The sequence below is a fragment of the Biomphalaria glabrata genome, chromosome 5, assembly GCF_947242115.1.
Source record: "Biomphalaria glabrata chromosome 5, xgBioGlab47.1, whole genome shotgun sequence".
Lineage (NCBI taxonomy): Eukaryota > Metazoa > Mollusca > Gastropoda > Planorbidae > Biomphalaria > Biomphalaria glabrata.
Window position 1 is genome coordinate 2,912,766 of NC_074715.1, and position 16,067 is coordinate 2,928,832.

At 37.2% G+C, this 16,067-nt stretch overlaps 1 protein-coding gene across 3 annotated transcripts in view; it reads left to right on the forward strand.

Moving 5' to 3' along the window:
• Positions 1-16,067, forward strand: part of LOC106073948 (uncharacterized) — a 101,623-nt gene that overhangs the window by 46,072 nt on the left and 39,484 nt on the right. For 2 of the 3 annotated variants that reach the window (XM_056028252.1, XM_056028254.1), the window contains 4 exons: positions 7,659-7,754; positions 9,456-9,593; positions 10,656-10,835; positions 15,535-15,717. In XM_056028252.1, coding sequence (XP_055884227.1) covers positions 7,694-7,754; positions 9,456-9,593; positions 10,656-10,835; positions 15,535-15,717 — 562 coding nt within the window. In that variant the 5' untranslated portion in view covers positions 7,659-7,693. Of the gene's footprint in view, positions 1-3,972; positions 4,560-7,658; positions 7,755-9,455; positions 9,594-10,655; positions 10,836-15,534; positions 15,718-16,067 lie in introns of those variants that run through there. The other variant, XM_056028253.1, reaches the window with a different exon arrangement.

Sequence of the window (16,067 nt, forward strand, 5' to 3'; positions counted from 1 at the left end):
GTGCCGATGTGCCAAAGACTCAAAACTCAAACTCAAGCTCTATTCTAATTGCCAATTGACATTTAGAACTAAAATAACAAGAAATCAAAACTTTCCATTTCCATTTTTACCTGATTGCTCATTACAAAAATGTTTCCAAAATAAATATATATATATCTTTATCAATAAATTATTCAACCAAGCGAGAGTCGGTCATCTAGTACTTAATTAAACCATTAAATTAGGCAACTATTCCAGGTACTTAAAAATAATTAGACTTATCGACCTTCTGGCAAGAAGTAGTAATCACGAGAGGGTCTGTCTTTCCAAGCTCTCAAACGCCTTCTCATAGTATATAAAACATTGAATATAAAACATAGTATTGTTATAAACCTGGTGGTGGCACAGATGGGGGCAGTGGTGTGAGTGTAGTCAGCCGACGCAAATCGCCCCAGGCCAGCGCTAGACGAGCGGTCAACCGTGACAAGTTACGACGGTCAGCCGAGTCGAGTGTCAACAGGACGGTTCGGGAAGGATCCCCGTCGTGAACAGAGCTCAGGGGCGTCACGAGGGATGTAGTCATGTGACGAAGCTAGAAACGTCGAGCGGCGTTCTGTCCGGTTCGAGAAGGCCAGTAGGGACTCTATATAAGAGCGGAGGTGACGCAGTCAAGACGGTTCAGAGCCCGGTTCACTACAATCCGGTCGATTAATGCACAGTTCAGCGGTGTGGTTCTGTACGGAGCATTAGAACGGTTCAGTGCGGAGTACTGTCAAGTACAGTTGAGACGACTGGCGTCTTGATCTTGGTCTGCGATCGAGTCCGCCACAACGAGCCTAGTGTGTGAAGTCAGTCCTGAACTGTTGAACCCAGTGCAAGCCCGGAACGAGACGGAGAGGCCAGTGCAAGAGTTGATACGGCGGAACGGTGTTAACGGGGAGATATCTGTACAGTGTACGTGTTGCCAATTGTACAGTATTGGCTGTTATTTATTCAACTATTAAAGTGTTACGTTACTCTGGAGCCCTGAGTTGTCAAGTTCTTTAAGTTGGTGGTGTATGGTGCAGTTTGCAGAGAGCCTGGATAGTGAGATTCGTAACAGTATATAAAACTGATGTAGAGAAATGAGTTCCATTAAATGAACTGATCTAGATTTATGATTTCCCAGATTTTCCCTACTCGGCGTCGTGTATTCTTGAGTAGTCGTTTCCTCATTTTCCCTTTGCAATTTAAGATAATGGCTTGTCTTGAAATGTTAGAAGCAGGTTAGCGAACGGTGTGACCTATCTATCTCTAGCGTATCAGAATGGTATCTATTTCAATAGACTGCTTCTTTGCAACATTTCGAGATCTTGTTTGCTCACTAGTGCATGTAAATTTTCATGAGAAATATTAATATCTGAATATTTGTCATGATATTGACGCTGGTTTTCCAGCTCTCTGCTACACAAAGTAAGATTAGTTCAACCATTGTGTTAAAGAATATTGACTTTGGTGCTGGTAATTAACAGGGCTAAAAACAAATTTCCTCAGAAATGTTTTCTATCTTTTCTTCAATGTTTCCAATATGGCCGCATGCGACTAAGAGCTTGTCTGGTTCGTGGTCTGGGTAGCAGATATATGCCCCATACCAAGCTCTTATAAAGTCCTTCATAACCGACCCGTATGATTAGCAATATATGGCATTAGGCGGGTAGGTCTTCAGTGTTTCTAATGCCATTTTTCCGAGTAGGTCCGGGGTGTATCTTTTGTGGCCCCCTCCAACCAGTGTATTGTAAGGTTTATGAGGGGGGTGGGCTGCCTCCTCCAGTAGGGGCACGTGCCTATTCTTCGGATTGGGACCCGATAAGTGGAGAGGCCAGCTTGCACCTTTAAATTTTTCGCGTGGTGCATGAACTATTTCCGTTTTATCCTGTTTCGTACTCTCCACTGAGTGACTATTGTATGGGTTTGGAGCCCTGGTTTTCCCCCTTTTTATTACGTTCCAGGGCTGTTAGCACGGCGCGCTCTCTACTCAGACTGAGAGAAGCCACGTTGGAATGATTTCTGCAGCGGAAGTTGGGCTCGTTCTATAGGTGCCGCAAATGAACATGAGAGCTTGGGCCTGAATACGGTCGAGTGATTTGAGGGCCGTCTTGCTTGCTTTCACCTGCACGGACAGACTGTACTCGATTTTTGATCTGACAGTCCCTATGTACAGTGTGCGGAGCATATCAGTTCGAGCACCCCACATTGTGCTGGCTAGCTTTCTGAGTAACCCTAACTTCTCGGAGGCTTTTCGTTCAACGTCCTGGATGTGCAAGTGCATTGAGAGCTTCCTGTCTAGGGTGATGCCTAAGTATTTTGGCGTATTTTCGCGTTGGAGTCGCAGCCCACCGATTTGAAGCTCGAAACGAGCCCCATGAATGTCGATTCCCAGGCTGAACATGCACCAGGTTGTTTTGTCTACGTTGATTTCAACAATACGAGGATATGGTATGGAGGTCAGCTTGTAGTGCTGCCTGTATTTGGTCAGCTTTCTTCCCGGATGCCTAGAGGACAAAATCATTGACATTTAGCAGTTTGAGACAACGGCGTGAGCTGCGTAAATCGTTAAGATAGGTCATGACAAGTATGCACGAGAAGGCGGACCCCTAGGGTTACCCTTGGATTTGTGTGTTTTCCTCACATAGAGAGTATTGGAACTGGGTTCGTGTTTTCCTCTCAGAAACTATTACACCCAGTTATAGGTCCTCCCTCGCACACCCATGGCTCTGAGCTTAAGATAGAGGTTTGACTTCCACACCTGGTTATATGCTTGTTTTAGGTCTAAAAATGCTGCGTATATGTGCCAGCTCCGGCATGAAAACTGAGACCCGGTCGAACGAGCACTAAAGCCAGCCTGCTCTGGTGCAAGCATACCGGCACTCTCAAATCTCCACACGAGTCGCTCGCTGACCAGCAGTTCTACTATCTTGCCGATAGTTGAGGTCTGTAGAACTCCACGCTACTCGCGTCTTTGCCTTCTCTGAGTATGGTTTCCGCCTTGTCTTATTAATGCGGTTAACAAAAATAACATTGATCGAGTCCTGATTTGAACTTGATAAAAAGCCAATTAAATATGTTCATTCAACAACATATAACACACCGTAGAGCTTACATATAGCTTATTTCAAAAATGTTACATGAAACATTGCATAGAGGTGTTTTTCTTTCAAAATGCATAGTATTTAAAAACAAGTCAACAATAGAAATAAAAAAAAAAGAAACTATATGTTTAAACACAAGTTATGAATATTCGTAAGTTTGATGGTTTTAAAATGTACTAATTGGTGACTCGAATCCCTTCACTTTTATATACGAGCCTCCTAATGCAGTCGATAAAGGTTTAATTATGTATAAAGTTTGAACCTCAATAAAATGTATTTTGACCTGGAAACAAAGAGATGTCATTTACAAAGCTGAAAGGTCAAGATTTCTTTTCAAAGCGAAAAACAATATATTCTCATTTTAGATAGCTTAGAATAAATAACACTATTAAATATAATATAAAGCACAAAGCAAGGCGTATGTTTTATGTATAAATGTATATATGTAGCCTATTTAAGTATGTTACTAAAAGAAATCAAAACCGTTTTACCAATATTGATAAAAACTTGGCATATATGTTCCTTGGGTACTAACTGGAACCAAAGTGTGTAAAGTAGCCCTTAAACAAGCTTAAGACTCTTAAAAAAAAGCTGCCCAACTCTATGAAAAAAAACAACAACACTATTTCATGTATCTAGGCCATATAGTCATGTTTATATTCGACAAGATCGAAAGGATCTAGATCTTATTTTTAGAACTACACTTACCAAGTATTTATATATATTTTTACTTTGACACATGAAAATACAAAGTATTGTCCACTGATGTCATTATTCAATAAAAATAAAATTAAAATTAATCTTCAAATTTGTCTTTTAAAAGCATTTTTACATAAATTAAAGCCTTATGTCTATGAATATAGGCGTCTTGATTTACTTTATTTCCCATTTATCGCTAGCTTGTTTCATTCATTCGCTATAGATGCAAAAAAGATTTTAATTGTCCGATTCATGTGTTGTGCATACCTAAGATCCGCTGTGTAAACACACTCTGATTGGACGTGCTACACGAGGCTCTATATAGTGGATATAAATATAATAACGTACAATAATTAGTAATTTTCTTGACCTTTTGAATCCACTCTTAATATTTATATATATATATATATTTATATACTTTATATACTTTTACTTTTTTATATACTTTATATATATTTATAATATATTTATATACAAAGAGGTCACACGAAGGAACTAGGATTGTTTACTTAGTAGAAAATTTTAATTAGGGGACTGGACTTCAAGACACAAATCTACATGGGTAACCTAACAAAGAGTCTGCTTATTTCGAGAAAAATCTGAATCACGTGGCTGGACTAGAGGCAACCTTTTTTCTCGTGTACCGAGTTACTTAAATAGAAATCTGATTTTGTAAGCTGGACTAAGATTACACACCTAAACGAGCGACCTTTTTAGCTACACAGAACACAAAACACGAGATTTCATAGCCAGGTAAGTTTGTGACTAATTGTTTTTTAGAAAAAAATCTATATTAGAGTAAAAGACACTACCAGGCATATCTTTAAATGGAGAGTTAAACACCCCCTACTCTTTATTTTATTTATTTGGTCCTTGATACCCAATTTATTGATAGACATTGATAATTTTAATCCAGAATGAAAAAACACAATGTGCTAACAAAGCACACTACACTGTAAATAAACCATCATCATCAAACTCCATTTGACTGAGGGCTTGAGAGACTCAAATCCTTTCTTGCAAAAGCCCTGGACAGAAACTTTGCTGTTTTCCGTAGTGTATACATGTCGCCATACAGGTCGAGAATTTTTAGTTTCCCAGGCCTGTCGAGAAGGAGATCAGCAAGTCTGGGGCAGTCAAACAGAATACGAGGCACGGTTTCCTCTTCTTCCCCGCAGCGGGGGCACAGTGAATCGAAATTTGGCCATAGCCGTGAGAAATATGAGCCAACAGGACAATGGCCTGTCCTGCACTGTGCTATAATAGTTGCTCAGACCTCGACAGCCTCCACCACGGGGAAGTGCGGTCAGGGCGCCTCATGCGCTCCCAGACTCCACGTGCTTTTTGGAACTTGTCCCAGCACTCAAACCACTTTTCCATTTCTGTTTTTTGAATTATAGCCATAGAATGATGAAAACTTACAGCCTGTTCAGTGGGTGGAATTTGCCCTCCCTGGTGGGCTAAGGAGTCTGCAATAGTGTTTCCCGTCACACCTATGTGACTCGGTTACCATTGCATTATTACAGGGGTGCCATAGCGTTGTTTTATATCGTGTGAAGCCTTGATGACAGTGTTGATATTTGGGGGCCATGGTCCGGGGCTTTGCAAAACCTGTAGTACAGATTTTGTGTCAGTGACCACAACAATCTGTGTTGCCTTCAAATGTCCCTCACCGTTTTGAGAGTCAAAGACTTTTAAGGCTTCACAGACTGCAATGGTCTCCGCATCGAAACTGCAAACACTACCATATGGTTAAAAGATTTTGACTGAGTGAGAGCCAAGAAAGTCGATTTAGGCTCCATAGCCTGCTAATCCAGAATATATCGATGCCGACCCATCATTGCATGCAAAAATAGCACTGGGCTTGAAGGTATTAATGTTCTCCAATGCAAGAATTTGAAGGTCGTTAGATGAACGACTTAGCTTAAAGGCATTAGAGTCTACTAGTTTCAAACGTATGTCTGGGGTTGTTGGGCGACACGAAGGGGGAAAGAGATGAAAGCGTTGAATGTTTTGTTGCTTGGTGGAGAGGCCAGCTTTATCAGATAGTCTAGTGGTATGATGCATAAAAGACTGCATCTGAATACGTATTCTGCATCTCCAACCATCCACTAGTTTTCTAGCTGGGAGGTATTCATCCAGCCTTTTATACCGCTCAAAGCAAGTAACAAGTTAAATATATACTAACATATTGTACATTGACCCTCCAACACACAACCTTTATAGTTGGTGGCCTCTTACATACACACAGACACGCTCGTGCTACACAGATGAATTTGTGATAAGCCTATCTGTTTATAAATACTGTTAAGCTTGAATAAATCAATTAGTATTAGAGATTAAAACAATAAGGTATATAAAAGGAAAAACATCAATACCAACCACTAGTTTCGTAAAATGTTCGGCTCCGGCTCCTGTCATATATATTGTTACGATTTACCTTTTTCTAATCAGGACTTCTATAAACATTGCTTAAAACAAGAGTGACACAATGATGTACTTAAATAAGTAGGCCTATCAGAATCCACTTTCTCTCCAACTCTTCCTGGACTTGTACTCAATGCTCTGTTCCGGACCAAATTCACATGGTGCCCTTTTTTTTTACTCGTACTTGTGAAATAGCGTGAATTGACTTGTCACTGACACATGTTCTCTTATATATAGAGTCCCTATGCCTAATAGAACCCCACAGAACGTGACTTGTCTTTTCTAGTTAATCACATTACCTAACGTGACTGGCCTGAGTAGTATTCACTTTAGATGCTTCTTGGAACTTTGACAGTCACGGTTGACCACTCGTCTAGCGCTGGCCTGTGAGGATATGTGTCACTGACTGGTGACAGATTATTTCATCTAGGTCACTTCACTTCATACACTGTCATTTCATCCATGGTCACTTCTTCCCGGTCACTTAAACCCCGGTCATTTCATTCCTAATTAAATATTTTTTCTTATTCATTATTTACTTGTGCTAATAAGGCTTTGATTTTAAGTCCTCATTTTATATAATATATAAATATGAGTATGTAGAATGTTATTTGATATTTTTGATAGGTTAATAATGCATTTATAGTCTTTTCCCATTCACTTTGCATTCTTAATGAGAAATCTTATAATATATTGTATATCTGGGTGTGTACTTAGGTATAGCGCTGCTATTGAATGTAGTGGATATAATATTATAATATTATCCTGCGCATGACGTAATTATCAAAGGCCAATATGTGGTGGAAGTAGTGGAAATATTTTCAGAGCTGAGAATGATAAGAATTCTTATACCTTGCCAATTAACATCAAACTTCACATTTACTTTTAACTATCTCTTGGTCTGCTGGACTGTTGCGGCACCACACAAGATCTGTCAACCTTCTTTCTCCATTCTTCTCTGTCATTCGCCTTAGAATTTCATTCTATTTTTTTTTTTCAAAAAAATTGAAACCTTCGTTTTTATCCTCCTGGGTAGACAAATTTGGGGGCCGATTTTAATTTTGTTTTTCCACACAAACTGTCTTTGTAACCTTGTTTTTTTCTGTGTTATAAATCATGTAACTTCGAAAACGTGTCCTTTACAAGAAACAAATAACTTTTAGCGCCAAATTATGAAGCGTGCACTAACAATGTATACTACCTGCTCAGTTGAGGTTGTTATTGCGATAGACATAATTTGAAATCAAAAAGAAAAAAAACATTGTATTCTTATTTACAGTAAATGAAGTAAGACGAACTTTTAAGGGTTTTTTAACATGAAACATTTCATATTGTTCTTATTCTATTCTGATATATGTAACTACAGCCTTTGCTCTAAAATAACTGTGGTACATTTGTTAATGTTAAATTATTTTTGTTTTACAGTGTAAAGTGATTTAGTTGTACACAATTATAGGCACATGGGTTTCAAAGCAAAATGTATTGTCTGCTTCATTGTATGGACACAATTTAAGTATCTAGGTAAGCTTATACAACAAACCTAAAGTTTTACAATATATAATATTTAAAGATTTTTTCTATATACCATTTCTTGTTTTAAAAGACTACCAGTTATTGGGAACAACCACTTATTCGCAGCAAAACATATGGTCCCAAAAAATATATTATAAATATAAAATTAGTTATTCTGACAAGCCAGTTAATTGGTCCAAAAGGATAGCATTTTGAAGACTTTGAATTGTATTTCTATAGTAAATGTGACTTAATACATTTCTACGCTGGCTAAACTAAAGGAAACTGCTATCTTCAAATCATTTTAACTAATGTAATAGATTTACTATTAGACACTTCGGTTTATACGAGTAGCTCTTTTATTGTAATGTGAATTTCTCGTTGCACTGACCGCTTTATAATAATAAAGATTGTCTTCGAGTCCGAAGATTAGTGAGGAATGCAGTGTTTCCCGTTGCTGCACGGCCCCAGCTGTGACCTACATATTTTGCCACATCCACGTCAAGCATAACCATTGTCCGCAGGTGGTCGATTTAGTTTTTTGTATTCGCCGTCTGCGTTTGTCCTCGGCAGCGAATTTTCTTTTGGTCTCAAATGTGTATCCAGCGGCCTTCGTAAGTGATATCCTGCTGTCTCGTACTGAGGCCGCATGCAACCAGGTGCTCTCTTCAATGTCTGCTAAGGAAAGTGTACACATTGGTTTTTAGATAAGACCTTGTCCACTAAAGAGTGAGTTAGTCGGTCGAGCAACACTCGAGCAAAGATCTTTCCTGCTACTGACAAAAGTGTAATGCCTCGATTGTTGGAGCAGATAGACTTGTCACCCTTTTTGTATAGCGATATGATTACGGAATCTTGAAGTTCAGGTGTGACAACGCACTTCTTCCAGCATAAAGCGAACAAGTCAGTTAGCATCTCGGTTAGGGCGGCACAACCCTATTTTAAATATCTCAGCGGGAAGTCTTTCAGAGCCAAGTTCCTTGTGTTTTTTTGAGTTTATATATTGCTGTCTCAATTTCCTCAAATTTCGGTAGGTTTTCGAGCTCCTCTCTCAAAATTTGTTTACATCATATTTTTCTGGTTTTTCGACTCACTCTCTGTCCATTTGTCTGTCCCGTTTAACACTCGTAAACTAAAAAAGATTGTGATAATCCGACATCATGATATTTTCGACAATTCAAAGTTCTGGAGCAAAGGATACTTTTTTTCTTTACTAAAAGCAAAAAATTTAATTTTTATAACCAACTATTCAAGCAGTTTGTTTATAAAAATGCACCATTTTTACAACTATTAACTATTAATAGTAACAAACATGAGAAGTTCTTTAGTATTGGAGATGGCTGTATACCATATTTTTAATTCATATGAATATGTACCCTATTTGTAACACATTTATGAAAGTGGTTGTAGATTGTTTGTCATTTTTGTTTACAAATGAATGTCTTAATTAAGTAAGTTCTGTCATACTAACATATATTTACAAAATAATGTTCACTTTTAATTTAAATAGAAAACAATAATTAAAGAGCAATTATCCATAGTATCGCTCGAACTTCAGTGTAACTCCGTAACTATAGAGTGTTGGAACTCTATGTGTCAAGTGTTTTAACGAAGTGTATAAATACATTTACTCAAGAATCTGACGTTGGAGCATTCGCGTTGGTTGTTAAGTGTAGCGTCTCTAGTTGACATTCTATTTACATTATATAGCGGCTCAATGTCCTGGCGGTTGGTTTGGCAGCAAGTGTCAGTATATGTGCCACTGTGACAAAAATTCACAATGCAATAAGGATGGTAGCTGTCCAACAAAATGTAACACTGGTTGGTTTGGTGGAGGATGCCAATATGGTAAGACTTAGTTACCAACGCTTGCTACATATATTGTATTATATTAAATTATAGGGTTAGTAAAAAAAAATGAATACACACTTTAAACTGTCATAGACAAATTATTTCCCGTTCTACAATGCTAAATTTCTAGACATGGAAAGCTTAATGTCCAATGGGAAAAATAAATGTGATTAAAGTGAGTAATGCTCAAACTGGTGGCCTTCAGCATCAGTAATTGTAACATGGCGGACGTGCGTTTGAGTTTTGAGGATCGGAAGCAGATAATTAAGTGGTGCTGAAAGTTTGAGAATGTAGCTGCGGTTCGAAGACAGTGGAGACGTGGGTACGGTACAGAACCAGCTTCAAGGTAAACAATTACACGTCTACGAGACAAATTTGAAATTCATGGAACAGTGTGTGATGTGCATAAAGGTCAATCAGGACGACCTCGTACAGCTACAAGTGATGAGTCCACAACTGCGGACTTGGAACTGTTTCAGCGTTCACCTCAAAACTCGTCACGGCACGTGAGAGTGATGTAAGTGCTAGTAGTGTGCTACGCATTCTGAGGAAAGGCAAGTTTCGAGTGTACATTCCAAGGCTGATGCAACAGCTAAGTGACGACGATCCAGATCGAAGGTTAGAATTTTGTGAATGGGTTCAGGAGAGGGTGAGACGTGAACCGGGATTTATGGGTGGCATAATTTGGTCGGATTTATTTTTCCAATTAGACATTAAGCTTTCCATGTCCAGAAATTTAGCATTGTAGAACGGGAAATACATTGTCTATAACAGTTCTAAGTGTGTATACATTTTTTTTGAGAGAGAGAGAGAGAGAGAGAGAGAGAGAATGAACGTATCTTGTGATGTAGCATTTTAAAAAATAAATTCCGAACATATCATGTTGTACTTAAATAATATATAGTATCATTCAGTATCAGATATAATCATTACTCATGACATATTATATAGGATTTTCATTTCATAACATATTTTAATAAATTCGATCTCATAATTGCTTTAATTAATGTGTTAGCGAATTTAATTAATTATTTTTTTTTTGATACCATTCTTTTGAAGAGGATCTGATGACTGTTAATGGCACAAGTATAACAACGTCTGCAGTATCCAGTTCTACATCATGGCTGACAGACCGAAACGCTTCAACCTGTAACAAAGATCCTAGGCTACACTCCATCACAGTGGAGTGGGATATAACGTACCACTTCACTTGGTTAAGACTCACAGCTCAAAATGCATGTAAGTACTAATTTCATTTAGTAGTGCATAATATGGTATGGTGATCCGTATACATATTTAATTTTTTTTTAACCCGTTTAACAAATCACTGAAATGAAACTGCACAAGCTTCTTAGGATCACAACAGATAAATATTCTATGCAGGGTATAGAGGGTTAACCCCTAACCCCTAACCCTAACCCTAACAACTAGATCTAGTTCTAAAAATTAAATTATATGTTACATAGGTAACATATAACATGTAACATATAATTTAATTTTTAGAACTAGATCTAGTAATTGAACATCAAAAATAAGATTACACTCGTCTCATAATTGTTATTTTGCAATAAATAGATACATAAACTAGAAAGATCTAGGTAATCAATCTAGTTAAATGTACATAAGATGATTTAAATCAACATGGATTATTTCCATCTAGGATTTTTGAAACATTATCTCAATGAAAACAAACAGGAAATGGCTTTGTTTCATATATATGGGTGAATATCCGACAAATAATTTTGCATTATTTCTAAACTTTGAAAATTAAAACTCTCCATAGAGCTTAAAAAAGAGTTTACTTAAAGAGACAAATAAAAATGCAGTTTTTTGGATTATGGGTGATTTCAACCTACCTGATATAAATTGGAAAACACTAACCATAGATAAACACCAAAACCTTAAGGACATAAATGAGCTTTTCATAGAAACTTTACACAACCTAAGTTTAGATCAAATCATTAAAAAGCCAACTAGATTAAACAACACATTAGATCTCTTCTTAACCAACAGACCTGGATTAGTAGTTGATTATGATATTATCCCTGGTCTATCAAACCATGAGATCATAAAAATACACAGTCAGATAAAAGCAGTAGCAGTACCAAAGCCAAAAGAAAAATCTTACTCTGGAATAAATGTAACCTAACACAACTACCACCAAGCTGCATTAAACTTTCAACAAACATTCTTATTAGAAAAAGACATTAACCAACCAGTCGATGACCTCTGGAATTTCATTAAAAACCATCTTAAAAGCATTATAGAAAATCATATACCAACTAAATACACATGGAACAAAATAAATAAATGCTGGTTTAATAATAGACTAAAGAAGCTTTGTAAACAGAAGGAAAACCTATATAGAAAATTTAAAGAAACTAATGCAGAAAGAGTTTACAAAAAGTATATAAAAATTAAACACTTAACCCAAAATGTAAGCAGACAGCTGCAGAGTGAATACATAAACAATGTAATATCTAAAGATAACAACGAAAACCTATGGTCATACATTAAGTCTAAGAAAATGGAAACAATAGGCATAGCGCCATTAAAAGATGAACATAACATAATACATAATGATAATGAAACTAAAGCAAACATCCTAAACAAATACTTTGCATCAGCATTCTCAACCCCAGGAGACAAAGACATATTACTGAATTTGAACCAAGTAAACAACATAGAAGATATAGTAGTACAAGAAAATGGAATTCAAAAACTATTAGCCAACACCAAACCAAATAAAGCTTCTGGACCTGATGGTATTCCAGCTAGATTACTCAAAGAACTACGCAATGAGCTAGTAACAGTGTTCAAAATACTCTTTCAGGCTTCACTTAACCAGGGCAGAGTACCAAAGGACTGGAAAGAAGCTAATGTCACCCCCCCCCCTATTTAAAAAAGGAGAAAAATCTGACCCAGGAAACTAAAGAGAAGAATCACTTACCAGCATCACATGTAAAATCCTAGAACACATAATATGTAGCAACATCATAAACCACTTAGACAAACATAATGTTCTCACACCATACCAACATGGCTTTAGGAAATATAGATCATGTGAAACACAACTAATAGGACTAATTGATGATTTTTCAAAAGGTTTAGATAATAGTGAACAAATAGATGCTATCTTACTAGATTTTTCTAAGGCTTTTGACAAAGTTCACCACCATAGTTTGCTTAAAAAATTAAAATATTTCGGCATTAATGGTCCACTGCATCAGTGGATTAAAGATTTTCTGATAGGGAGAGAACAAACTGTAATAATAAATGGCTCTAAATCAACACCGATAACAGTAAACTCAGGTGTAACTCAAGGAACAGTCTTGGGTCCACTACTATTTTTAATTTACATAAATGATTTACCAAATTGCATTACTTCAGAAACAAAAGTCAGATTATTTGCAGACGATTGCATAATATATAGAACAATAAAAACAACACAAGACACAGATATTTTACAAAGAGAATTAGATGAATTACAGAAATGGGAATCAAATTGGAGCATGTCTTTCCACCCAGAAAAATGTTAAGAGTAACAAAAAAAACTAAAACAAATTAATTCCACTTATCTTATTCATGGCAAACCAGTAACACAGACTAAAAACGCAAAATACCTAGGTGTTATAATAAATGAAAAACTATCATGGAATCCACATATTGATGAAACTACAAAAAAATCAAACAAAGCATTAGGATTTATTAAAAGAAATTTCTATAAATCAAATAAGAACATTAAACTAAAATGTTATTTAACCTAGGTTAGGCCAATAATAGAATATGCATCCTCTGTTTGGGACCCCTCAACTCAAGAAAACATTAAAAAACTGGAACAGACACAAAATAGAGCAGTGAGATTCATAACAAACGAATATTCACATTTGACTAGAGTAACACCTTTAGTAAAATTACTAAATTTAGAAAGCCTTCAGGACAGAAGGCTCAAAAGTAAAGTAGCAATCATACATAAAACACTGAACCATAATCTTCGAATAAAAAAACAAAATTTAATAAAATACTCTGAAAGACACAAAGATAAAGGCACATTCCTCGTCCCACATGCTAGGACAAATTTGTACAAACACTTCTTCTTCCCTAGTGCTATTAGAGCATGGAATGGGTTGCCTGAGCTAGCCAGGAAAAACAGTGACTTTGCTGAATTTAAGTCATTGGTTAATATGCATGACTAAATGCATGACGCGTACGACGTAATCATTTTCTTTTTTGAAGTAACGTCTGTATTATATAAGATAAGATAAGAAGGTTGAACTACTCTACAAGACAACGCCTTGTTCCAACTTCTGTAAAACTTTTTCACGACATTTTTGTAGAGTTGAAAAATCTCCATGTCCAGTCTAGTGTAGTATATACAAGTCTATAAGTCTATGTCTTCGACATTTAAAAAAAAATACCTCCCCTGAAGTTTTTCATTTAAAAGTGGTGTATCTTTTTGAAAGTTGCTTGCATAAGTAATTTTAAAAATTAAATGTTTTACTTTCTGAAAAGAAAAAAAATTAAGCGTTGCATCAGAACTTTGAATGATCTAAAATATTGTTACGAATCTCACTATGCAGGCTCTCTGCAAACTGCACCATACACCACCAACTTAAAGAACTTGACAACTCAGGTCTCCAAAGTAACGTAATAGTTTAATGTCAATAAATAACAGCCAATACTGTACAATTGGCAGCACGTAACACAAGACTGTACAAATATCTCTCCTGTTAATAGCCGTGCCGTCGTATCAACTCTTGCACTAGTCTCTCCGTCTCGTCTCGGACTTGTACTGAGCCTTAGTAACGAACTGTAGATCGGGAAGTTGTAACTGACTCGTCTCTGATACTTTCGCTCTTTATATAGGGTCCCTACTGGCCTTCTAGAACCGGACAGAACGTCGCTCGACCATTCTGGGTGTCAGATGACTACAACCCTCGTGACGCTCCTGAGCTCTGTTCACGACGTCGATCCTTCCCGAACCATCATGTTGAAACTCGTCTCGGCCGTACTGACGTAACTCGTCACGGTTGACCGCTCGTCTAGCGCTGACCTGGGGCGATTTGCGTCGGCTGACTACACACACACCACTACCCCCATATGTGCCACCACCAGGTTTATAACAATATTATGAGGCTTAAACGGTACCGACGGACGGATGGACAGACAAACCACACAAAACTAATAGCGTCTATTCCCTATTTGGGGGGCCGCTAAAATTGAAATTGCATGAATTATTTATAATTATGTAATTTATTTGTGTACATCTTACTTAGACTTAGGTCTTCTTGCGCCGTACAGCGCTTTTGGCGGCAGGCTGTCTCCACAAAGATCTGTCGCTAGCAATGTCTGAAGCCTCCTCCCACCTGATGTCCACTGTTCTTATGTCCTCCGTGAAAGTGTGGCGCCAACTTATACGAGGACGTCCCTGTTTGCGCTTTCCTCGTATTTTGGTATGCGTAGTTCATTTTGTCTGAGAGCATGTCCCGCAAACCTCATGCGACGCTCTGTCACAGCCTAAGTGTTAGGCTCTCAGTTTGGCATATAGGTTCTCTTATTTGAGACCCCCTCTGTGTAACTGACTCCCAAAATCCGTCTAAACCAATTTTGTTGAGCCACATTTAGTTATTTTATCAATTTTGGTAGATGACTTCCTTGTCTCGAATAGATTTGTTTGCTGTTGAGATGGCAATTGTGTTAGGAAGGTGTATTTTTGCATCAAGTCCAATGGCTTGGCTTGTCCAATTTGTGGCAAAAATATGTGAAAGGAACATTTGCCATGTTTGACTTACATCCAAATCAAATCCACTAGATCTGTAATACCCCAACTTAGGCCTTCATGTCGCGTGTAATATTTTAGCTAGTATCATGTATTGGAGAGTTTCTGTATATTGATTATACTGTATTTATTGGCTATATTTTTTTATTTTTTTCACAGCGATCTTTCCGTTGGAGTTGAATTTTTCAACAGCAAGTGTGTCTTACATCTGTAAAAGCCCACTTGTTGCCATTGTTGACTCCACTACAGTAGACATAAGTTGTGATATTAGAGAACCTGTTCGTCAAGTGACCCTCTCAGGATATAATCTCTATAAGATCTGCTCAATGTCTATAAGTGGAGGTATTGTTCTCATTTACTTACTCTTTTTTTTGTGTAATATGTATACATTTGTAAATTTCTAATTTGGGGGAGGAGTCCTGAATTCATATATTGAAAATAATCTTATCTTATTTCCTTATAAAATTTACTTCAAAAAGATATGATTACATCCTTCACATCATGCATCTAGTCATGCATGTTAACCAATGACTTCAATTCTGCCAAGTCATTGATTTTCCTGGCTGGCTCAGGCGACCCATTTCATGCTCTAATAGCAATAGGGAAAAAGGAGTATTTGTACAAATTTGTCTTGACATATGAAACGAGGAATGCGCTTTTGTTTTTGTGTCTTTCTGAGTATTTTTAGTTGT